The following is a 27,254-nucleotide window of genomic DNA, read 5'->3' as shown; positions in this document are numbered from 1 at the left end:
GCTGCCGGGGTCGGTAGGTCTCCGGGTATTTACCGGTCTGTTTGCTACCATGCCGCTGTACGAGGGCCTGGGAAGCGGCGGGGAGAAAACGGCGGTCGTGATAGATCTGGGAGAGGCTTTTACCAAGTGAGTGACTGCGTCCGGGAAGGGAGGTCGGGTAGCCGAGCCCCGGGCCCAGTCCCGGTCCTCATCGCAGTCTCGGGGGCGGCTGTTTAGGCCTCCACTTCGCCCCGGGACCTCCGCAAATGACGGCCTCTGTTACCTGCACCGTGGGCGATGCGAATCCCGGGGATCCGTTGGGCGGGCTGGTTCTGATTCCTAGAGAGGCCCAAGAGGCTTCGAGAGAATGGCCTTCACTGCCGCCCCTGTATTCACCCCCAAACTGAACGGACCCTTTGGGGTCACCTATGCAGGGGATGACAGCGATGACCTAGGCCCTGCTTATCCTAGTTTCATCTCCTTAGGTGGGAGCCGCACTGTAATACTTGATGACGGCCTTCATTATTAAAAATTTATTGAACAGAGATGCTATTGGTGCTGGAAATGCAAATGTATCTTGCTTCCCAAGAGTGGGACGTCGAATTAGGAAGACTGAATGCGTAACGACCCGAAACCCTGTAGACACTAGAGATCCTTTGTTGCCCCACCCACCCCCACAGCTTTTAGATTAAGAAATTTACCATATTTTAAAAGGCAACTTGTAAACACTAGATTAGTGATTCTCAACCTTTTGGATGACATAGATCCTATTGATGACCGAAAGAAAGCCAAAAAATACACAAACCTTAAAATACTTGAACACAATTTCAGGGCTTGGTGGACCATCGCAGTGGTCTGTGGATTCCACATTTAGAACCCTTGCACTGGGCTCAAGAAAAAAGGAACGTGACAGCCAGAATTGCATATATATAATGGAAACTATTTGAAAAAATTTTGTATATCCCTGAATAGTGCCTTGACATACAGTGTGTGTTTAATAACTATTTGTTGAACAAGCAGTCAGAAGAGCCTGTTTAAGAAATTGGAGGAAACTCCCTGGCGGTCCAGTGGTTAGTTCTTGGTGCTTTCACTGCCAATGGCCTGGGTTGAATCTCTGGTTGGGAAACTAAGATCCCATAAGCTACCAAGCATGGCCAAAAAAAAAAAAACAGAATTGGACATCAGGTGCTCCATAATTGGATTAAACATAGTTCTTGGTTCATAATATTCTTACTGTTCTATGCAAGATCTTCCCACAAGTGCATTGTTAAATTTATTTTAAAGGTTTGTTTTAATAGCATAGTAAGTACCTTGAGGCTGATACCCAAAGATAATTACTTTAGGTATATTGAGGAAATGAGAAGTGGAATGCTATTATATAGGAGAATGGTTATTGACAAAGACAACAGGAAGGTGATGAGATGGGTTTATGCATCCAGCCAGTGGGTTACATCCTGGAGTTTGAGGAACACTGAACCAGGTCAACCTGGGGGTGTAGCTAAAAGAAGATGGAGAAAGCTATTTGGGAATATGAGGAGATGAGTACTGAAAACCAGACAGGACAAAAAGAGATAATATTGAGACTGAACTTACATGGTAACCGTTTTTAACAGCATTTTTAGCAAAGTTTTGTCTTGTGGGAAACAGAAATGGAAATACTTAAATAGTCAAGAAAGGAAAAAAATTTTTTTAAAAAAGGATGAAATCTTATATGCAATTTAAAAAATGATGGCGGTGAAAACAGTTTGGGCAGAAGCTTATTTTATGAATTCATGTTATATGAACAGTGTGATTATAATTATGTCAGGTATGCATAGGTTTAAAAATAGACCAAAGGAAACTTCACTATGGAAACTAAATAATATTAGATTGATGGAATTATGAGTAACATGAACTATAGGAATGAAATCAGAAACTGGAGTACAGACTCATGGCTGTAGAGATGTATTACCTAAAATTCAAATAAAATTGAAAACTGAAAAGTTAATGCTACCATAAAATAATATGCTGGTTTATTTCACTAGTACTAATTCAAAGTGATTTTATTTTTTTTACTTTTAGTTTACTTAATGAATAGGCTTCCCTGGTAGCTCAGTTGGTAAAGAATCTGCCTGCAATGCAAGAGGCCCCAGTTTGATTCCTGGGTGGGTATTCTAGGTCTTCCCATGTGGCTCAACTGGTAAAGAATCCACCTGTAATATAGGAGACCTGGGTTCAGTCCCTGAGTTGGGAAAGTCCCCTGGAGAAGAGAAAAGCTATCCACTCCAGTATTCTGGCTTAGAGAATTAATTCCATGGACATCCATGGAGTTGCAAAGAGTAGGACATGACAATAGGTGATATTAATTTTTCCTTAGTTTTTTTTCCCCTTGGAATAGATGTTTCTAGATGTTTTTGTGACCACTGCTTTGAAAAAAATGCAGAAAACCTTGTTTCTGTGACAAATATATAGAAAGAATGTTATAATAGTTGAATGTATCAATTTTCTATTTTATTTGCAGATGTGGATTTGCTGGAGAAACTGGTCCAAGATGTATAATTCCCAGTGTGATAAAAAAAGCTGGCATGCCTAAGGTATTTTTTTAAAAAAACAAATTAGCAAAATAAATGCCGTACTGTAAAATATTTTTAAATGTGACTTTAAATAAGATTGATTAAAACAGTGCTAAATGTATAGCTTAGAGTATAACCCAAGAAAACTTTTTTGATTATTTAGGTTTAATTTTGCATATCATAAAATTTACCTACTTTAAGCACACAGTTCAGTGATTTTTAGAATATATCAAGTTATGCAGCCATCACCACAGTTCAGTTTAAGAACATTTTTATCATTCTAATAAGATTTCTAATGCCTGTTTATAGTTGATCGTCATTCCTATCCCACCATGGATGTTGTTTCTGTCTCTATAGATTTGCTTTTTCTATACAACTTGGATATAAATGTAATTTGTAACATTAAGAGAAAGTTTTTAAACTTAGTAAAATAATTGCATGAGCCTTGTAATGTAATTATAGAATTCATTTTATTCTTACCCTGTTCAAAAATATGAGCCAGATTCTCATTTCTTTATCTGTAATTCAAAGGACCTGTGAAAAACACATTTTTTAAAAGAAACTTTCTTGCCAAAGTTAATTTTGCAGATTAGGAATTGTAGAACAATAGAAAGAATAATTTTGCATGCCATAAAATTTGCTTGTTAAAATAAAATACAAATATTCCTACCATAACTCAATATTTGCATTCCTGAAAAACCTCTTCTTGATTGCAAACAGACAGGTTTGGGGGGAAAATAGGGTTGGAGCAGATAATTTAAAACCCATGTAACTTTGTAATCTGAGCCCTAGCAAAAACAAAAATTAATACCTCAGGAAAAAATTGGAATAACTTTAAGATACAGCTGAGCTGAAGGCTCTCTTAGAGATATTTAAAATAAAATAAAATAGTTGAAACTGTTGATTGATGGGTGCTGAGACAATGAAGATACAGAAGTGAGCTCTGAGCCTCTTGAGCTATTGTTAAGGTGGGACCAGGAAGAAATGCAGCCCAATAAAAGGTCTTGAAAGGGTTCACTCTGGTATGGTAGCCCCCGACATACTGGATCATTTAAACTTTTTAAAACTAAATCTGAAAGAATGCCCATTTCTGTGACCATTGAGTTGATGACTTCCTTTACCTTGATGAAGGTTATAACTCTGCTATTATCATTTCAGCTCCTCTTGCCTAATATGAACTATACAACCTTCCTTATTATATAGACATTATTCCCTTATTTAACAAATATGAGCATATTTGTTTTTAAAAACACACAAGTTGGAGCAGGATGCAGTGAATGGAGCCCTTGTGATGTATTAGTGGCAACTTAGCAGCAGCAGCAGCACCACCCTGGTTTGGTAGTGTTTGCTTTAGTGCTAATGGTGCATGTTTTTATTTTTCCACACATATTTATGAGCTGATTTACTTTGGGACTGTCCCTGTGTCAACTAAAAGTGAATATATCAAGTGGAGTGATACTACAAAAGGACAAGTGTCAGTGTTTTGGGACTAAATAACAGGAACTGAACCAAGTCTGGAGTATTTGATGAAGCCTTTGATGCTTTTTAGTTGATGGTGCTTTTTACTGATGATGGCAAAATAATGTCAGATGAAAAATGTAATGAGCACTGGTCTTTACTCACTGTGTGTACAGACTTATTCTATAAACCAAAATGTTTGTCATCTTGGACATGCCATTTCTTAAAGATTTCTAATTTAAGTGATTAATCTATTTTTAATATTTGCATCTAGTCTAAATACAAATTGCTTTTGATTTATTACCAGAAAATCCATTTGTAAAATAAATAAGCATGTTTAATTTGAGATTATTTTATTAATGTAAATTAATAAATCATTTTAATTTTTTATAGCCTATCAAAGTTGTACAATATAACATCAATACAGAAGAACTATATTCCTACCTAAAGGAATTCATCCATATACTGTATTTCAGGTAAAATGTAATTGTGTTTTCCTTGCCCCCTACCCCCCAGCTTTTCCTAGTGCCCATAACAGTGATATTTGGTCATATTACTTCTAATGTAAAAGAAGAGGTTAATTTCCAATTGCCATTTTAACTTTTTCATTTTCAGTCTTTTCAAAAGCATGTTTGAAGACTAGAAAACTGGCAAGCATAAGGACATTTACTATGTGCATTAGTAAAGGGGATTGGATAATTTAATTACTGTATTAATAGATCCATATCGTGAAACACTGTATTGTCAAAAAAGTTTTATATCCATATGTACTGATATATAATGATCTTAGATATTCTGTTAATTAAAATCTTGTAGAACAGCATCTATGGGATGAATATTTCTGTTAAAATATATACATATACATACACAGCAATGATGGAGAAGGAAATGGCAACCCACTCCAGTACTCTTGCCTCGGAAATCCCATGGATAGGAGATCCTGGAGGGCTACAGACCATGAAGTTGCCAGGGTCGGACACGACTTAGCAACTAAACGACAACAACACACAGTAATGAAAATACACAAAGTGCTGTTAGTAATAGTTTCTGGTTAGAAGAGGTATAAGGTATTTTTGTACTTTCCAAGTTATAAACTTCTATAATATTTGGAGTCTTGTGAGTGTATACTACTTTTGTAGCTTAAAAAGACAAAACATCCTTTTAATTACTCAAGTTAGTATTCATAATAGGCTGTAGTTTTTGTTTTCTGAGATAAATGTAAATAGGTGTAAATTTCCTGACACAGTGCATGACATATAATAAGAGATCAAAAATGTTGTCTTTCTATGGCATATATACAATGGAATACTTCTCAGCCATAAAAAAAGAATGAAATTTTACTATTTGTAGCAATATGGATGGATTTGAATGGCATAATGCCAAGTGAGGGGTTCCCTGGTGGCTCAGACAGTAAAGAATCTGCCTGCAATGCAGGAAACCTGGGTTTGATCCTTGGGTCAAGAAGATCCCCTGGAGAAGGGAATGGCTGCCCACTCCAGTATTCTTGCCTGGAGAATTCCATGGACCGAGGAGCCTGGGGGCTACGGTGCATGGGGTCACATAGAGTTGGACACGACTGAGTGACTAACACATGCAAAGTGAAGTAAGTCAGACAGAAAGTCAAATGTTGTATGTTATCACTTCGTTGTGGAATCTAAAAAATACAACAAGCTAGTGAATATAACAAAAAAGAAGCAGACTCAGAGACACAAAGAACAAACTAAAGGTATCAGTGGGGCAACATAGGGGTAGGGGAGCTGGAGGCACAAACTTTTAGGTGTATGAGGCTCAAGGCTATACTGTACAACATAGGGAATACAGCCAATATTTTGTAATAACTGTAAATGGAAAATAACCTTTAAAAATTGAATAAAAAATTTTATAACATTAAAATACTCAGCGATAAACGTTGTCTTTCGTGGATCATAAAATGAAGATGTCTTTTATAAAGCTTCTTAAGTGAAGTTGGTACAGTTTCTTTAATCTTAACAAATTGCATTATGTGAAAAAATACAAACTTTTAAACTGTTAAAAACTATCACTTTTCAGGCATCTACTGGTGAATCCCAGAGACCGCAGAGTTGTGGTTATCGAGTCTGTATTATGTCCTTCCCACTTCAGAGAGACACTCACTCGTGTTCTTTTCAAGTATTTTGAGGTACCTGTTTTTTATGTTGTCTTTAGTAGGTACTCAAAGCTTAAACTAAAAGGTCCTCATTTTATTTGCTTCGTTGAAAAGAGGAATTGGATGACAAAATAAACTGACCATCTGTTTTCTTTGTATGGTTATTTCATGCATAATTAGCATTTTATCTAATACGTAGATAATTGGATAATTGAAGATTCCTATTTATTGCTGTTTCTCTTACTTATTTTACTACAGGTTTTAAGTTTTGGGTTTGTTTTTTTTTTCTCCTGAAATAAAAACTTCTTTGGTGAAGTTCATGATGTTTTTCTTCCAGGTCTCTCTAGTTTTTATTATTTAGGTATGCTGACTATTCTAAATTTTCCAGCTCTTTCATTTTCATTTTGTAGGCTTTAAATTCCTAGTAAATGAAGTATTCAAATAATGTCTCCCATAGAGTAAGTGGACAATGCCAGGAATGGCTCTTAGATCTTGATATTAGTGATATTATTCATAACTATCATTTTATATGAGTTAAGTAAGATTATTTTAAAGACCAAAATTATGACATAAGATGATTACATTTCATAGTAAGCCAAATCTTTATTGTTCAACATTTTAAAAATCTCTGCCTTGGAAATTTAAAGTTTTTTAGCAAGAGTATATAAAATGTGTACAATATATAAGAAGTTGAGCACATATAAATTTAATTTTCATACATTCTACTGAACACAAAATATATCAAAAATTACAATTTATTTATGAGATAAGGGCAATTAATTTTTCTAAGTTATAATTTAGTAGGACAGATACAGAGAAACAGGTTACATACCCTCCTATACTTAACTGATGTCACTAAATCAGGAATTTGGTTTGCAGTAGAGAGAATGCAAAACATAGTAAGAAGTTACTTCAGCTCTTATCTAAATAAAATAGATGATTTTTTGTATTTTTACTGGAACTTAGCGTTTGAGTTTTGTTTATGTTAGTGTTCTTATCTAGTATATTACTGGAATACCTGCTGTACTTAGGTAAGGGAAATATATCCATTATTTTGTTTGCCATTTGGTTATAATGGACTTCCATATTTTGATTGAATATTTATCTGATATTTAGGGTGTTAGATTTGGCAGGATTTTCACTGAAAAGCGTCACTTAGAACTAAGGATTTTTGTAGTTCTTCACTTTTGTTCTTAACTACTGTATTATAACATTTAAAAAATATAATTCATATTATAAACTTTGTAAGGACAGTCAGGAATTCTTTTTCTCTGTTTCTATTTCAACCATTTTATAGCAGTAAATAAAGAATTAACTGATTTACTTGAATTCACACATAATCAAACTATACTGTAACACACAAAAACATTCTTTAAGTTCTATAAGTTGTTTCATTTTGAAATGACAATTATAAAGCATTTCTATTAACTCAGTTCTTTCTCTTTTGGAAGAAAAACTGAAAACAATAAAGGGATGGTCCAGAAACATACATTCAAAGAAAATGCTAAATTTAAAAAAGAAAGAGATGTCTTTATCTTTATTTGAGTTGTGTTTATGTTAGTGTTCTTATCTGGTGTAGATAGAAACAAAGAAATAGGATGGGGAATACATGTACACCCATGGCTGATTTATGTCAATGTATGGCAAAAACCACTACAATATTTTAAAATAATTAGCCTCCAACTAAAATAAATAAATTTAAAAAAAAAGAAATCAAGAAAAAAAATTACTAAAATTAAATCAATTAATGCTTCACACAACCCATTCACACAACCCGTGTGCACAGGCTGAGCAAAAAAAAAAAAGATGATAAAAACATCTCTTTTTTTTTTTAATTTAGCAGTTTCTTTGAATGTATGTTTCTGGACCATCCCTTTATTGTTTTCAGTTTTTCTTCCAAAAGAGAACTGAGTTGATAGAAATGCTTTATAATTGTCATTTCAAAATGAAACAACTTATAGAACGTTTTTGTGTATTACAGTATAGTTTGATTATGTGTGAATTCAAGTAGATCAGTTAATTCTTTATTAGGTGCTATAAAATGGTTGAATAAGAATCATAATTATGAATTTTTTCAAATATATTTGAAATGTAAAGGAAACACCTTCAACTACTGATTTTCATTCTGGTTTTGTTGTTTTCTAGGTTCCATCTGTCTTGCTTGCTCCAAGTCATCTAATGGCTCTTCTTACACTTGGAATAAACTCTGCCATGGTCCTAGATTGTGGATATAGGGAGAGCCTGGTGTTACCTGTATCTTTTTTGTAAACCAGCTAATTTTGCAGTTTTTACTCTAGTTTGAAATAATTAGTTAGGCTTATTACAAATTGTTTTTGTTGCATCAAGCTATTTTGGATTATCATGTACAAATAGGATATATGTGGAAAAAATTAACAGGATTTTGAGATTTAAATGTACTTTCTGTAGAAATTGCAATTATGGTTTGATCCCAGTATATACTCCAGAGATCAGACCTAGGATCAAAGGAGTTGGATAGGATAGTCAAGTTTTAAGATAAGTCATATGAAGAGTAATTGGAAACAAATGAGAAAGTTAAATCAAGAAAAATTAAAACCTAATGACAACATGAGATCTGCCTTCAAATAACTGAAGGGCTCACTGTCGAAAAGTAAATTCCTTTTTTTTCTCTCAATTTCCTGAGGCTATCATGGGGACAGTATGGCGTAGGATTTATGAGTTTGGGGTTTGGAATCAAATACATAAGTTTAAGTCTCAGCTAAGCTTTCTAGTTGTATGATGTTGGGCAAGTAGCTTAATCTCCCCTTGGCCCAGGTTTCCTCATCTGTGAAATGGGAATTATAATAATTGCACCTCATAGGGGTATTGTGTGACTAGAGTGAGATAATATGTGTGAAGTATTTGGTGTAGAACCTGGCACATAACTTGCACAGTAAGTGCTATGGTTTTTGTATCATTTGCCATAGGGAAGAACTCCCTAGTAATTTCAGCTGTTACAAAATGAAATTACTGACTATAAACTGGTCCATTCCCAGTCATTAAATGAATTTAAGTAGAGTATAGGTATAAATATTTCTTGTAAACGTTAGAGTAGATAAAGGAATTTGAAGTACGTAAGTACAAAACTCTTGGAATTTTGAGATCTATATGTGTGTTATAAGAAATAATCATGGGAAGGAGATCAAGGATCATTAGCTGCTCAGGAACTGAATTAGGCAATAGCTTTTTAAAATAGAAAGTATTTTGTGTGTAAGTCTCATAACAAAAAGTATTATTATATAAAGGAGAAGCTGAAAGTTGAGATAGGTGGCTGACCCAAGTTAATAGAAGTGTATAGCCAAGATACAAACCCACATTAGTTTTCAAAGCCAGTGTTCCTAACCCATAGACTTTTTGCTTTTCATAAATAATGTACTTTATGAAACATCAGGAAAAACAACATGTAAAATAAGGTAGCAAATCCATAGTACAGTATCGTTCACTGTTCTCTCAGCTCTAATAGAAATACAGTGTGAGACATGTGCAATTTAAAATGTTTCTAAGAGCTACAAATTTTACAAATACACATGAAGGAGATGAAATTGTAGTGTATTTAGTCCAATATATTTAAAATATTATTTAAATATATAATTAACATAATAAATTATAGTGGGGTATTTTACAGGTTTTTTTTTAATTACTCAGTTTTCTAAATTTGTTGTGGTATTTATTCTTATAGTGTATCTTAGTTCAGACCAGCCACATGTGGACAGTGGCTACTTTATTGGACACCCAAGCACTAACAGATGAGTTCTCTGTGTGTGTTGTTTACCATGTATTTGTATGCATATATTTAGCTATTTTCTTTGGAGAAGAAAAAAAGACTGATTTTTCTGTAACTCCTTAAAGAATTTAGCCAGCCAGGCTGATGTAGAATAACAGTGCAGAGGTGAGGGAAACACATTTTCACCTCCTCAAATAGTAATATCCTTGACTACCTTACAGATATATGAAGGGATCCCAGTACTGAATTGTTGGGGAGCACTCCCCTTAGGAGGAAAAGCTCTTCACAAGTAAGTTTCTTGGCATTTAGGACATTGCTTCACCTGTACCAAAAAATCAGATGCTGAAGAAATAAAAAACAAGCGAAAGATAACAACAACAAAAAAAAGATGCTGCTTTTTTGACAGTGATCAATAGAAGACTTGTAATGTGGACATTCATTGCTATTTATTCCATTGTTTACTTCCCTGGTGGCTCAGACGGTAAAGCGTCTGCCTACAATGCGGGAGACCTGGGTTCAATCCCTGGGTCAGGAAGATCGCCTGGAGAAGGAAATGGCACCCCACTCCAGTACTCTTGCCTGGAAAACCCCACAGACAGAAGAGCCTGGTAGGCTGCAGTCCATGGGGTCACAAAGGGTTGGACACGACTGAGCGACTTCACTTTATTAACCTTGAGTATGTTCATCTTTTAAGGGTAAAACCACTGTTATTTAAAGCATCATGTTATGAAGTAAAAGTATTAAATAGGAAAAGGATATCAATTGCAATATTTTAATTACAGTAACTTTTTTTTCTTCTTCAGGGAGTTGGAAACTCAACTGTTGGAACAATGTACTGTTGACACAGGTGCTGCTAAAGAACAGAGCCTTCCCTCTGTGATGGGTAAAATCATTTTAATCTACTTAAGGTTTACATTCAACTCATTCCCCCCCCTCCACATTGCATACTTATTCTCATTTTCTCACATCACTCTGATGTCCTGGCTCCAATTATAAGGTCATTATTGAGCTGTTATTAATCACCAGATCTAGTAGTTAAATTTTAATCATTCTTTCCAGAACTTTTGACATCATGGATTATCATATACTCTCTTTTTTTAAAAAAAATTTTATTTAAGTATAGTTGATTTACAATGTTACATTAATTTCTGCTGTGTAGCAAAGTGACTCAGTTATACATATATATATTTATCTTTTTTCGTATTATTCTTCACTGTGGTTTATCACAAGATATTGAATATAGTTTCCTGTACTATACAGTAGGACCTTGTTGTTTATCCTTGCTATATGTACTAGTTTGTATCTGGATTGTCATATATTCCTGATACTATGTCTTCCCTTAGCTTTCAGGACTTTTCTTCCTTTGTGGTTTTCTTTTATTTCTCCAACTATTCTTTCTTAGTTTCCTGCTTTCTTTCCCTGCTGATGTTCTTCTAGGCATCCATTTTTTGTTCCTTTTTTTTTCTCCTACTGGCTTTTTAAATGTGATCTCATGTGTTCCCATAACTTCAGCTACATCTGTATGCTGTTGATTCTTAACTGTATCACTGAGCGTGACCCTTCTTCTAAACTTCATATTTTCAGCTCATTTTAGATAGAAACTACATATGCCTTTAGGCACCTCTAACTTAAGGCTTCTAAAAGTAAACACATTATCTCTTCCCCTAAATTCATTCTAACAAATCATTGTTAGATTATTTCTTCCTGAGCTCACATTTTAGAAAACTAGTGTATCAATCCTTTCAATTCTCCCTCAGAAATCGTTTTTTTGTCTCTTTTTTTTTCTGTCCTGCATGACACAGAACATTTGAAAACAAAGACATTGTAAACTAGGTCCTCATGGCTTCTTTCTTGGAGCCGACTCTTTGGACCCATTTAGTCTATTTCATACTCTTGCCAGGAATAACTTTCACAGAATTAATTTGATTACATTGTTCTTTTGCTTGAGAATTTTTGCTGGTCTCCACAGGTTAAAATCCAGATGATCAGTTCGACACACATGTTTCTTTACAATCCAACTTTTTACCTTTTAACTTTAACTTAGCTTTAGCTTTAACTACTAAACTCAACCCTTTGCACCTTATTTCAGCTGCAGTAAATTTCATACCTCTTCCAGGCTATAGTCCTGGCACCATTGTTCTTCCATAACCCCATGCCTTCATTTATACTGTTTCTTTACCTGGAATGTTTTTCTTTACCTATTTGAGTTTTTGATCTCTCTCCTTGACAGAAAGGTCATTTGAATTGTGAAGCCTTCCTTATTTCCCTAAGCAGAATAAATTACTCCCCTCTCTGTTACACCCTCAGCAGTATTAATTATAGTACATTTTAACTTTTTCTATCAATAGACTTTGAGAATCCCTGTCTTGTTTATTTTCAAGTGCCTGGAAAGAGAAGGGCAGGTTGTTAGAGGACTTTTATCCTTACATATATTGTTTCCTGTTGTTCTTTAGATAGTTAAGATAATAGCATTCTTTATTCTGTAGATCAGATTATTGTTTATCCATTCCAGATAAACTTTGTTACCTTTTTAGTGTAGTTTAGTGTAGCATCCCAAGATTTTTTTCTTTTTGGTTCACGGCATGTGGGATCTTAGTTCCCCAACCAAGGACATGAACCCATCCCCCTGCAGTGAAAGCACAGAGTCTTAACCACTGGATACCAGGGAAGTCCCCCAAGATATTTTTAATAAAAGTCTTCATTAAAATTGACTTTAACGTTTCCTTAAAATTCTGAACTGTGTGTTCTTAGACACTTTTTTTCCTTTTCTTTAATCTTTAATTGGAGGATAATTGCTTTACAGTGCTGTGTTGGTTTCTGCCATACATCAACATGAATCAGCCATAAATATACATATTTCCCCTCTCTGTTGAACCTCTCTCCTACCCCTATCCCATCCCACCCCTCTAGGTTGTCACAGAGCACCGGGTTAGAGCTCCCTGTGTCATACAGCAAATTCCCACTGGCTGTCTGTTTTACGTTTGGTAATGTATATGTATTAATGCTACTTCTCAGTTTGTCCCACCCTTGAAATTAAAAGACCCTTACTCCTTGGAAGGAAAGTTATGACCAACCTAGATAGCATATTCAAAAGCAGAGACATTACTTTGCCAACAAGGTTTGTCTAGTCAAGGCTATGGTATTTCCAGTGGTCATGTATGGATGTGAGAGTTGAACCATGAAGAAAGCTGAGTGCCGAAGAATTGATGCTTTTGAACTGTGGTGTTGGAGAAGACTCCTGAGAGTCCCTTGGACTGCAAGGAGATCTAACCAGTCCATTTTAAAGGAGATCAGTCCTGGGTGTTCTTTGGAAGGACTGATGCTGAAGCTGAAACTCCAGTACTTTGGCCACCTCATGCGAAGAGTTGACTCATTGGAAAAGACCCTGATGCTGGGAGGGATTGGGGGCAGGAGGAGAAGGGGACGAGAGAGGATGAGATGGCTGGATGGCATCACCGACTCTATGGACGTGAGTTTGAATAAACTCTGGGAGTTGGTGATGGACAGGGATGCCTGGTGTGCTGCGATCCATGGGGTCGCAAAGAGTTGGACACGACTGAGCGACTGAACTGAACTCCTTCCACTGCTGTATCTACAAGTCTGTTCTCTGTCTGCCTCTCCGTTGCTGCCATGCAAATAAGTTCATTAGCACCATTTTTCTAGATTCCATACATATACACGTCAATTCGTGGTATTTTTCTCCTTTTGACTTACTTCACTCTGTGTAACAGGCTCTAGGTTCATCTAGCTCTCTAGAACTGACTCAAATTCGTTCTTTTCTATGGCTGAGCAATATTCATTGTATATATGTACCACAACTTCTTTATCCATTCATCTGTTGATGGACATCTAGGTTGGACACCCTTTTCTTAACCAACTATCTTAAAGTCTGATTCTAATCTTTCCTTCTCATATGCCCCAAAATCTTGACTCTGTCATAGTTAGCCATATAGTCCCAGTAGTTGAGGAATTAAATCATATCACTGTTTGCTGAAGGATTCACTTAGAAGGGAGACTCCCCTGATGGCTCAGACAGTAAAAAATCTGCCTGCAGTGTAGAAGATTCAGGTTTTGTTCTGAGTCAGAAAGCTCCCCTGGAGAAGGGAGTGGCTATTCACTCCAGTATTCTAACCTGGAGAATCATGGACAGAGGAGCCCGGCGGGTTACAGGCCACAGGATAGCAGAGAGACAAAAACATGTGACTAACACTTTTACTTTCCACTTAGGATCAGAAATGCAAATATATTTAAATATCTCTTGTCATGGTTTTGGCAAAGATTAGATCTAAGACCTACATATACTTGGGTATCCTTAAGTGACCTTTATTTAGTATTTAGAACCTTGTTCAAAAAAGAATAAATATACTAACTTAAAACTTACAAAGACTAAATACATTGATTTGAAAAGTGTAGTTGAAAAGTAAATTATATGTAAAATATTATACTTACTATTCTAAATTAGCTGAAATTTAAATACGACTTTTCAAAGCCAGAGCCAATGAATGCCTCATTTGCAGTGTCTAAATGGCTGTGATTAAACCGCTAAGATTGAGAAGCTCCTTCCAAAAGCCAGCATCTACTCCTAACTAAAATAAGCCTTTTATTTTCAAGCTTGCCTTCCATGTTGCCTAGAGAAAACTTTCTCACATTACCAAATGTCTTTGGCACATATTGGAATTCATTTGAATATTCCTAGAGAGAGTTTAGCACATGTAAAATGTTACAGTTTTTAGCACTTATTCTTAAATTTGTACATTCTTTATAATCTAGTTACATTTCTCTCATCTGTATATAGCCAGGTTTAAATTGATTTGGAAATCTTTATATTCTCCATGGGATAAATTTTAACATTTAACTTTAGGAGTCTTCAAACTTTTTAATCACACACTGGCCTCACCAGTAAAAAATTTTGAATATGTACCTGCAATACACACTTACATTTATACTAATTTATAAAGTTTATGTATATCATTATTACTATATTACAAAACACAAAAGAATTTGGGAAGGACCATATAATAAAGGTAAAATAATAATTCCAAAGTCATATTTACTAATAGTAAATTTTTTTGCTCCCTCTCAAAAAAGGTGTGATTAAATAGTTTATTAATTTTTAAAGATTATGGCTTAGCATCTTAAAGATGTGGGTTTTAATTTTAATTCTTTCAGTTTCAGTAACTGACAAGATATGTAGCTCCAGATGGAAGAAGTGCATGATTACCCTTACTAAATCATGATTCCTTTTATAGCTATAAATTTCTTTCTTGACATAAATAATTAACATATCCAAACATTATCTTTTAAAATCTTTCTAAAATTTCAAAGAAATCTATATAATAGGTACTGTCTCACTCATTTTTAAAAATGTCATGTTTACCTTGAAGAAAATTGTCTATGCATGATTCTTTTTACAAATATGTATTTAGTTAGTATGTCACTCACTGACAGTCATTCATTATCATAGGAAAGATAAGCAAACTTGAAACTTCCCTTTTTGTAGAAGAAAAGTAGGTAGCTCACTTTTAAGCCTATTTCTTGTAAGTATTTTAACACAAGAAAACCAGCAAATCTTTCTATGGTAGAAAAGATTTCCTTGGTCAGTTCCTATCCAGTGCCATTTATTCTGCTATATTTTTAAGGTCTTTTTTTTAAAAATCAAATTTATGAGTATTAGTCACATTCTTTAGTACTTTGTGTACATCTGGCTTCAACTTCTGTGCTTTGGCTTGACTTTGAATGCTGACGTTTCTTCCCTAAAAGTAAACCTGATTTTTCTATTTGTCTTTTAAAAAAAATTATAGTACTTTTTAATAGTTTGCTGAAATGGAAGATGGAAATGTGAGTGCAATTTAATAGACTGTTTCTGCTTATTAAAGTTCTATAGTTGTAAATAAAATTTCTGTTTTAGGTTCAATTCCAGAAGGTATCTTGGAGGACATTAAAGGTAAACTAAGTTCCTATTTTTTTTCCTTTCATCATTAAGTATTCATTTGGAGGGCATGTTTCTAAGTATTTATACAGATACAAAATGTATTAAATTTATAATGCAATAACCTAAAACTACTTAACATATATCCTGTGGAATAATGTATATAAAATTTTGGTTTTTCTTCAAATTTGTGGAAGCTTTTGGCATTATTATTATTTTTTTTAATTTGGCCACACCACCAGCTTGTGGGATCTTAGTTCCCTGACCAGGGGTTGAACCCAGGCTCTCAGCAGTGAGAGTGCAGAGTTCTAAGCCCTGGACTTCGTGAGAATTCCCTTCTGTCATTACTTTTAATGTACTATTAAAGAAACTTCTCAGTGATAGAGATACAGAGTTACTAGTGAATTAGTAGTTTTCACAGTATGAATTAACAATTATACTGCTTATGGAAACTACTGATTTTATGTTGTTTAGCATTTTTTTTATTCTTTAGTATTTTAAATGAATTTTATGATGTTAAAAAAATCATTTTACTGACTTCAGAAATTCTACAGTTGGGTAAATATATTAGATTCACTTTAATAAGATATGTTATTAGTATTCCTCCTTTGCTAGAGTATATTTTTATGATAATGTTTAAATTGAGTTTTCTGGTATCTTGATTCACTGAAAGGAAATCAGCTAAACTATAATGTTCTTCATTACTGTCATGTAAAATTAATACTCTAGAATGTTTAATTGAGAATTAGACAATAATGAATTTTAAAATTAAATGGGCCTGGAGATATTCTGACACAGCTGGGTCCCTGAGATAGTGAATGATTTGTTCATTGTCACACAGTGGGTAAGGTGAGAGCTAAGGCTGCAAAATGGATCTTGTTCTTCATTACATTGCTTACTTACGTGGCATAATTATCTAAAACCTCTTCAGTTATTATAAAACTTCAGTCATTTGTTCATTCTTTTTGCAGAAGCTCAAATAATAGAGGAAATATCTCAAATGAAATGAATAGTTTCTCTTCCATTCTTCCAGTCCTATTCTCCATAATGTAACAGTTGATAACTTCTTGGAATATTTCTTTCCATATAGCTTCCAACTTGTGAAAACAAGTTTCCATTAGCCAGGCAAACATCAGATTGGCAAAAGTTTGAAAGACAAGACATTTAGTGTTTGTGAGATTATGGGAAAATTAATATATTGCTATTAGTAAGAATTGAAAACTAACCTTTTTGGAAGGCACTCTGGCATATTTATAAAAATTGAAAAATATGCACCCTATGCAAGAGGGAATGTGGAATGAAATTTGATACCTTCATCGTAAGGATTACCATATGGCTTTTTATTTATTTATTGGGTACCCCAGGTGGGACCCATATAACTTCTAAAAAGGACGGGATAGATGTATTGATTTGGAAGGGTATCAATAATATATGAAGGGAAAAAGCATGTTGCTGGAAAAAATGTGTAGTAGGAACCCATTTATATTAAAAACAAATATGCAGTATGTATAATTACTCTCACACATTATGTTACTTATGTAATACCTAAGTTTTTTTCAATTATTTTAAAATCCTTAAGTGTAATTTATCTGTTCTCAGATTATTAATTCAGTGAATTTAGTTTCCTTAAATTAGAACACCTTCATGTGCTAAGTATGTAAGATGCTGAGGATCTGAGTATTTACATTTCTTAAATAGTTAATGAAGACTTAAAGTCGTAACTTGAGCACTAGCTTACTGTCTAACATATTAGCATACTGTAAATTCCTTTTTTTTTTTTTTAATTAAAGTATAGTTGACTTACAGTATCTCAGGGAACAGCAGACTGGTTCAGTTATATATATCCTTTCTCTTTTCTTTTTTTTTTTTTTTGCCACACCATGAGGTATGTGGGATCTTAGTTCCCCGACCAGAGATCAAACCTGTGCCTCCTGCACTGGGAACACAGAGTTTTAACCACTGGATTGCCAGGGCAGTCCCCACTTACACATCTTCTTTTTCAGAATCTTTTCCATTATTACAAGATATTGAATATAGTTCCTTGTGCTATGCAGTAGGTCCTTGGCATATTTTAGATTCTTCACAAGTATATTTTGAATCAGTAAATGTGAAGAATTTTGTATAATATAACATTATGTCAACATGTTTTGTAAGTAAGTAACCAAATCATTAGTTTTCTTGCTCTCAATGTCAGTTTTGTCCCTTTGTGAAAAAATTTTTTATTTCTTACCTATTTATGAAAATAATTTGAAGCCACTTATTACAAAAGGTACTTTGAAGCAGAAATAATAATTAAAAGAATAAATGTTCAAAGTGAAAAAAAGAAGGGGATGTAGTGTGCAAAGAGGGAGAAAAAACCATAAACTAAAGAGTGTTACTGCAGCTAAGGCCAAAATTTAGCTTTGTATTCTGACCAACCAAGTTTTTTTTTAATGTGGCTTTGTGGCAAGAACATGGAGCATGTCTTATGATTCTGTGGTGAATGAAAAGCTTTTTAGATGTGAATAAATTGTAAGCTAACTAAAGACAGAGTTAGTTTATAAAATCGGAAAGAACAGATGATTAACATGTTTACTTGAATTGTTTTAACTGGGACATTGACTCAATCACAAACCATAATGATGTCTCCTTTACTTTTAAGTGCGCACTTGCTTTGTTAGTGATCTGAAGCGTGGACTAAACATCCAGGCAGCAAAATTTAATATTGATGGGAATACTGAGGTAAGCTGAAAAAGAAATGTATATTCTTTTAGCAGGTTGTACTTTGTATACTTACGCTTGTGATATTTATATTTCAGCGTCCCTCACCACCCCCAGATGTTGACTACCCATTAGATGGAGAGAAGATTTTACATGTACTTGGATCAATCAGGTTAGACTTTCATTTTTACAAGCAAAATAATGAACTAAAATAAGTTTTTGGCATTAATGTTTTTGAAGCCTTTAGTATTATTAATTTACTAATTATGTGTTTTTCATTAAGCTTCATCATTCATCACTGGGGCTTTCCTGGTAGTTCAGATGGTAAAGCATCTGCCTGCAATACAGGAGACCCAGGTTCAATTCCTGTAGAATTTCTCCCCTGGAGAAAGAAAGAAATGGCGACTCACTCCATTATTCTTGCCTGGAAAATCCCATGGACAGAGGAGCCTGGCCAGCTACAATCAGTGGGGTCACAAAAGAGTCGGACACGACTGAGTGACTAACACACTTTATCATTATTTTTATTATTCAGCTTTTTAAAACTTAAAAAAAAAATTTTTTTTCCTCTTCTTCAGAGTAATTCAGAATTAGCCATTCTTTGAGTTGGAGAATAAAGTATGATGCTTTAAAACAGGATTCATCAAACTTAAAAAAAAATTTTCTTTGTTTGTTTCTGACTGTGCTGAGCTTCGTTGCTGTGCGGGCTTTTCTCTAGTTGCAGTGCGTGAGGGCTACTCTCTAGTTGTAGGGGACTCATTGTGGTAGCTTCTCTTGTTACAGAGCACAAGTTCTAGGGCGCATAGACGTCAGCAGTTGTGATACATAGGCTTGGCATTGTGGCTCCCAGGCTCTAGTGCACAGTCTCAGTAGTTGCGGTGCATTGGCTTAGTTGCTCTGCAGCATATGGGATCTTCCTGGACCAGGGATCAAACCGGTGTCTCCTACATTGGCAGGCAGGTTCTTTACCACTGAGCCACCAGGAAAGCCCTCAGACTTTTTCTATAAAGGCCAAATGCTAAATACCTTAGGCTTTGTGGGCCATATGGTCTCTTTTGCAACTACTTTGCTCTACAGTTGGAGTGCAAAATCAGCCGTGTGTGTGTGTGTGTGTGTGTGCGTGTGCGTGTGTGTGTCCTATGGACTGTAGCCCACTTGGCTCCTCCTAATGACTTTCCAGGCAAGAATACTGGAGTGGGTTGCCATTTCCTCCTCCAGGAGATCTAGGGAGTATGTAAATGAGTGAGCATGACTTGGATTCCAGTAAAACTTTATTTACAAAAACATACAGTGACTGGTTTTAGAAAAGACAGAGGAACCAGAGATCAAATTGCCAACATCCGCTGGATCATGGAAAAAGCAAGAGAGTTCCTGAAAAACATCTATTTCTGCTTTATTGACTATGCCAAAGCCTTTGACTGTGTGGATCACAATAAACTGTGGAAAATTCTGAAAGAGATGGGAATACCAGACCACCTGACCTGCCTCTTGAGAAACCTGTATGCAGGTCAGGAAGCAACAGTTAGAACTGGACATGGAACAATAGACTGGTTCCAAATCGGGAAAGGAGTACGTCAAGGCTGTATATTGTCACCCTGCTTATTTAACTTATATGCAGAGTACATCATGAGAAACGCCGGGCTGGAGAAAGCACAATCCTGAATCAAGATTGCTGGGAGAAACATCAATAACCTCAGATATGCAGATGACACCACCCTTATGGCTGAAAGGGAAGAAGAACTAAAGACCGTCTTGATGAAAGTGAAAGAGGAGAGTGAAAAAGTTGGCTTAAAGCTCAACATTCAGAAAACTAAGATCATGGCATCTGGTCCCATCACTTCATGGCAAATAGATGGGGAAACAGTGGAAACAGTGGCAGACTTTATTTTTCTGGGCTCTAAAATCACTGAAGATGGTGATTGCAGCCATGAAATTAAAAGACGCTTACTCCTTGGAAGAAAAGTTATGACCAACCTAGATAGCATATTCAAAAGCAGAGACATTACTTTGCCAACAAAGGTCCGTCTGGTCAAGGCTATGGTTTTTCCAGTGGTCATGTGTGGATGTGAGAGTTGGACTGTGAAGAAAGCTGAGTGCCGAAGAATTGATGCTTTTGAACTGTGGTGTTGGAGAAGACTCTTGAGAGTCCCTTGGACTGCAAGGAGGTCCAACCAGTCCATCCGAAAGGAGATCAGTCCTGGGCGTTCATTGGAAAGACTGATGCTGAAGCTGAAACTCCAGTACTTTGGCCACCTCTTGTGAAGAGTTGACTCATTGGAAAAGACCCTGATGCTGGGAGGGATTGGGGGCAGGAGAAGGGGATGACAGAGGATGAGATGGTAGGATGGCATCACTGACTTGATGGACATGAGTTTGGGTAAATTCCAGGAGTTGGTGATGGACAGGGAGGCCTGGCGTGCTGCGATTCATGGCGTTGCAAAGAGTCGGACACGACTGAGCGGCTGAACAGACTGACTGCCTAAGAGTGACTGGATTTGACTTGCAGGCCATAGTTTGCTGATTCCTGTTTTAAAATACTGTCTAGTTAGAAAGAACACATTCTTCCAAAGGTACTAAATCTTTAGGACCAGTTTGTAATTCACCTTTTTATTACTATGATAATGCAGTGTAAGTTGCCAAGGACTTACATAATTATACTGGTAACAATGTAATTTTTGTTTATACCCAAGCTATATGAAATTTGTATTATAAAAGTTTCATCTGTAAAATATTAGATCAGAAGATGCACAGAAAAGAATTATATAAATATGAATGATCCTGTTAAGAGTTTTAGATAGTTAGCATAGAGTTTGAGATACTAAAAGGATAAACATAGACATACAGATGTTAAATATAGTAGATTGGGGAAACAAAAATGTGAGAATGTAATACTCTTTGGTAGTAACTTTTTATCATTTTACCTCTTATTTAAATTATTTTCACTAATGTACTGTTTTAAAATTTCTCCTGATTGTTTACTGGAGCCCAGAATAAAAAATGAAGAAAATAAGTGTTTATTTTCTGCCCTACTATTTCATTGCTTAAGTGTGTGCATGCTCAGTCACCCAGTTGTGTCCAACTTTTTGTGAGCCCGTGGACTATAGCCCACGAGGCTCCTCTGTCTGTGGAATTTCCCAGGCAAGAATACTGGAGTGGGTTGTCATTTCCTTCTCCAGGGGATCTTCCTGACCCAGGGAGAGAACTTGTGTCTCTGCATTGGCATCTTATTTCTTTACCACTGAGGCACTTGGGAAGCCCTCATTTCTAAAGTACTACTTGTAAAATTATGTCTTTTCAATATCACATTAACTGACAAAGATTTGGAAAAAGAAAACTGATGCTTTGTAAGCATCAGCTCAGCTGGTAGAAGCAAAAGTGTGCAGGCCTAGAGGCAGGTGGCTAACTATGAGTGAATGAGTGTTCAGCATACTTAGGCCTCAGTATCCTCTCATGGGATAGAGGATATCTATGCTTATGAGATAGACAGTTAGCAAGTATGTTAATATCAGGAAGAGAATTTTATGTTTCGAAAAAGATTCAAAAAACTTTAGTATGTATAGTGTGGTCCAAATTTTATTTTAACATTATATGTATATTTATATATATGGTATTGTATTGCATTGGTTAGGGTTCAGTTTGATTACCAGATATACAAACCTGAAAATACTGGCTTCAACATGATAGAATTTGTCTTTCACTTAAAAGAAGTTCAGAGGTAGATAGTCCAAGGATGGTATAAAAATTGCCATCAGGGACCCAAGTTTCCTTCCACCTATCATCTTTGGGGGCATAGCCCTTGTTCTTGGGTTCCAAGGTGGTTGCTGGAGTTAGCCACTACATATGTTTTTCAAGCATGCAGTCCTAGGAAGGGAAAGAGAAAAGTGTTTTTTCTCCTTGTAAAGGAGACTTTCTACCAGTCCCAAGTACCACTTTTGCCTCCATCTCATTGTCTGGTGCTTAGCTACATTCTGCTGCAAGAGAGGCTGTTAAATATAGTATTTCAACTGGGGAGGGGCTTTGTATCCAGCTTAAAATGTAGTTTTATCTTTTTTTAAAAATTTCAACTAATTATAGATTCATAGGAAGTTGCAAAGGTAATATAGATATGTCCTATGTAACTCCTCAAAAGTTTCTCCCAATGGATACATCTTATATAAACCATAGTACAATATTAAAACCAGTAAAGTAGCATTGGTCCAATATGTATATATTGTTCTGTGATTTTATCATGTGTAGGTTTCTGCATTCATCACCACCACAGTCAAGGTAGAGAAATATTACATCACAACAAAGATTTTCCTTGTGCTACCAAAAACAGAGTTCTTTTAATTTGAGAATGAACAGGAAAATAAGTATTTTATTAGGCAAATAGCCATCTTTGCCACGTATTGTTTTTACCAACAAAGAAATACTTTTGGCTGGGTGGGGTAAGGTTTGTTTTTAAATCTGTTGTATCACTATTGATATATTTGTTGAATTCCATTAACTTTTACAGACTTTCACTCCTTTTTGTTATTAGGTTTAAGGTGGACAAAATATATGTAAATCTATACATGTGTGTGTCAGTTGGTCAGTCCTGTTCCATTCTTTGCTATCCCATGGACTATATAGCCTTCCAGGCTCCTCTGTCCTTGGAATTCTCCAGGCAAGAATACTGGCGTAGATTGCCATTCCCTTGTCCAGGGGCTGTTCCGAACCCAGGGATTGAACTGGGGTCTCCTGCATTGCAGGCACACTCTACTGTTTGAGCCCCTAGGGAAGCCCCCAAAATCTATACATAGTGATAGTTACAGCTAGTACTTAGGGCATTCCTTGTATGTGCCAGGCGCTGTTCTACTAAGTCATTGCATCTTTATTGCAACACCTGTGAGGCAGGTACTGTTGTTCTTCTCATTTACAAATGCAGGCACCTTGTGTTCTAATTGTTACTCTACATTCACATAGAGCTGGCACTTAAGAATGTGTCTGTAGACCTGTTGTATTGTGTTGTGTTATGTGATGCCAACAAAACACTGTTCTTAATTCATTAGAGATTCTGTTGTGGAGATCCTTTTTGAGCAAGATAATGAAGAGAAATCAGTTGCCACTTTAATATTGGATTCCCTTATGCAGGTATTTTTATTTTGTAAATGGTTTCTTTTTATGATTACAGTCCTTTATAAAGAATTTTTAAAAATCTGTATTTTTAATTTTAGCCATTGGTTACATTTTTATCTTTTATGTGAAGTTTTACTGAGTTTTACTTTAGACTGAGATATGGTACCGACAGCATTTCAAACCCAGGGTAGTTTGTGCTATAGATGTATCATGCATTCTTTTCCATGGTAACAATACCAGATTTTTATTTTGTACTTAGTAGTTTCTTCACATGCATGTTTGTGTAGTATTAAGTTTTTCATTCCACAGGGTATTTATGTCTCTTTTATGTAATGACTGTGGAGCCATAGAACTCCTGTAAAATACTTTGGGAGATATTATCTACTTCTCCCACTCTGCCTAGGGACTTTTTTGAAAATCATAACATCAGTGAAGGATTTTAACATTGCTGATGCTTAGAGAGAACTGTTGTGGAAACGGTTTTTCCAAGAATGTTATCTTATCTCTTGACAGCTGACTCTGGATATCATGAAAATAGTACCTTCGAAAAATTAGGTTTCCACAAAAAGTTATTTCTTATTATGTTCTGTGCTCAACTCAGACATTCTGCCCTGAAAATGAGAATACTCCCATATTACTACTATATGCCCTCTGGAATTTAAAATTCTGCACTATTAGCTTTTAAATCTTTAAGGATTTATTTAAGTACATGGTAATATTATCATGGTGGTATATTTGTTACGGGAAAAAAAATCCCTTGTTAAAGAAACCTTGCTGTGACCCTTTTTTGTGATACAAATGATCACCTAATAATCTGTATATTTTCTTAAATTCAATCAGGCATTATTTATATGGTTAAAGTTAATTCTTTTTTTTTTTTCTGTTAACAGTGCCCAATAGACACCAGGAAGCAGCTAGCAGAGAATTTGGTAGTCATAGGTGGCACATCTATGTTGCCAGGTTTCCTTCACAGACTACTTGCAGAAATAAGGTATTTGGTAGAAAAACCAAAATATAAAAAAACGCTTGCTACCAAGACATTCCGAATTCATACTCCACCTGCAAAGGCTAATTGTGTAGCATGGCTGGGAGGTAAGAATTTTTTTTTTTTAATTTTGTTTGTTCTGGCCTTACCTTGCAGCTTGTAGAATCTTACTTGTCTGACCAGGAATTGAACCGTCCTAACCACTAGACCACCAGGGAATTCTCAAGAATTTCATTTTTTAAAATAATGATTATATAGTAAATGGTTCCTGAATGACATTACTAATGGTTATAGAGGATTCATTATTAGAAATTGCCTATTTAGTTAATAGAACAATTAATTAATCAATTTTCTTTGACCATTTACTTTTCCTTACATTATTTTCAGAATTATGTATCTATTTTCTCTTGGCATTTGCACTTTGATTTTTTTTAAATGAACTTCTCTCCATTAAAGTCATCCCACGTATAGTTTTGGCTAAGAAAACTAAGATGATTATTTATTTTGTGTACAGAGTTGAAAGTATTTCCACCGTACTCTACCTGCATTTAAACATAGTAACACAGTCATTTTCACTATAATCTAGTTTAGGCCATTTAAGTTATTTTCAGTACAAGAGTTATGGCTTACCCTGTTTTTCAAAATATAGGATATGGAACAGCTTAACTGGAATTAATCTGAAGACTGTGAATATGCTTTACTGAATTTTACCCATTCTCTCTTGTCATATAATGAAGTGGATATATGTGTACATAAAATCTTCAGTAAAATTTTTCATATCAGCTATAAATTTTTTTTTTTTTTTTTTACCACACAGGAGCTATTTTTGGAGCACTTCAAGACATACTTGGGAGCCGTTCAGTCTCTAAGGATTATTATAACCAGACAGGCCGTATACCTGATTGGTGTTCTCTTAATAATCCACCTTTAGAAATGATGTTCGATGTTGGGAAGAATCAGCCTCCTCTGATGAAGAGAGCATTTTCCACTGAAAAATGAAAGTTTGATTAAAATTCAACTTTGCTTCTTTTCAAATATCTCATCAATTAGAAGCAAATTGTACAAAGTGTATAGAATGCTGTTAGAGACGACACTAGTAGAAGTGAAAGCATTTCTGTAATTATATGTCACATTAATATTTAATCATTTTGACTGGTTTCTCTTGTGTAATGGTAGAATGGTAGCTGATGCTTATGATATTAGTTGTATTTATATCAATAAAATATACTAAAACGGTTTCATTTTGGAGATTTGTTACATAGTTCAGTTTTCAAAAAGAGGAAAAGCATCTCTCCATAATTCACATAATCTGTCTTGGGCATCAGAGACTTCATTAATTTCATTATTTTCATCAATTATTTCATCTAAAGAATAATGTTACCATTTCTAGTTATTTCAAATATTTACATGGGTCTGTGTCTTAAGATCCTTTTGTTTTGATGTTTGTATCCAGGTTATAATAATGCTACTTTTGGACTGATAATTTTGGGTAGCATAGTTAAGCATTTGGTAAGCAAAATGTGGAAATGTTCACTTTCTTAACTTTATAGTTTGTGAATTTCTAAGGAAAAGATATTTCATTTTAATGCAAAGATACTCATGCATTTTTATGCAACTGCTATTTAAACATGTATTCATAATGTCTTTACTCTTTTGTGCTTTTTATTTTCTAAAAGCAGGGTTCTTTGTAATATGTACTCAGTCATTGTTTAATTTTTTATTTTTGTTTATCTTCCTTTGTTTTTAATGAACTACCTCTCAATAGAATGTTGCTGGTTTCATTCTAAGTACCTGTGAAGATAGGAAATATATATGTATTCTTGTAGTCCTAAAGACTGAGTAAGAATTTATTTAGACTATATGTCCCAAGTCTGTTTTTACTTATAGTTTGATCATTTTGTTTGTCCTTTTTCTATAGCCTGCCTAGTTTTGCTGTGTGCTCTGTATATGAAGATACTAACACCAAGTAGCTCTTGAAAGAGTTGGATCCTGGCATGAAGAATAGGAAAAGATTCATTTTTATCTTTGTGTATGTGATGCTTTTTAAAATACATCTAGGTTTACTTTGTCACCGTGTACTACTATTTTAGTAGCCCCAAACTATGATTTATTCAGTATTTATCGACTCTCGGCTGTGTACCTTGTATAGTTTTAGATCCTGTAAATGCTACAACAGTAAGACATGGACCTCTGCCCTTGGAAGGGTTGCAGGTTAGCAGAAGTGGATGTGTACACAACCAGTGATACAAAACAGAATGTGGTATGTGCCATCAAGGGATCCATTGCTTGTTGCCGATGTAGTTAGTTCTGACCAGTGCGCCAGGGAAACTTCGTAGAGGAGGCTTCTGACCTTGTTCCTGAAGAATGAAGAGAATATCCATAATTGGGGATTACTCTAGCTTAACTGAACTGATTGCTCTGCACAAAAATCTTAACGCATTTGACACTGAGATGAGGCATTACTAAAATAATTTACAATTAGACCACAAAGAACTTGAAAGCCATATTAAACCAGTAAATAAAACTGAAAATTCAGTTTCCCAATATATTCATTCCTAAAGTGAGACTCCTTTGTCCTCTCGACTTACCATTTCCCACAGCACCTTTTTCCCCAAAGTAGTGCTCTTTCCCATAAGCACATTATCTGTAACAAGGCACTTAAAATTTCACCTTGTATTTGTTTCTAT

The 27,254-nt window shown here is 35.1% G+C and overlaps 1 protein-coding gene across 1 annotated transcript; it reads left to right on the top strand.

Moving 5' to 3' along the window:
* ACTR10 (actin related protein 10) lies at positions 1–27,164 on the top strand. Its single transcript, XM_068964262.1, has 13 exons — positions 1–126; positions 2,480–2,552; positions 4,383–4,465; positions 6,039–6,147; positions 8,260–8,367; positions 10,078–10,145; positions 10,660–10,739; positions 15,765–15,800; positions 18,427–18,506; positions 18,584–18,657; positions 23,516–23,597; positions 24,473–24,674; positions 25,385–27,164. The coding sequence occupies exons 1-13, from the start codon at positions 50–52 to the stop codon at positions 25,564–25,566; spliced, it is 1,254 nt and encodes a 417-aa protein (XP_068820363.1). The 5' UTR covers positions 1–49; the 3' UTR covers positions 25,567–27,164.
* The last annotated feature ends 90 nt before the right edge of the window (positions 27,165–27,254 follow it).

Source organism: Capricornis sumatraensis, chromosome 2, assembly GCF_032405125.1.
Source record: "Capricornis sumatraensis isolate serow.1 chromosome 2, serow.2, whole genome shotgun sequence".
Taxonomy (NCBI): domain Eukaryota; kingdom Metazoa; phylum Chordata; class Mammalia; order Artiodactyla; family Bovidae; genus Capricornis; species Capricornis sumatraensis.
Note: the sequence above shows the minus strand (reverse complement) of the source record. Positions and strands in the feature narration are given on the sequence as shown.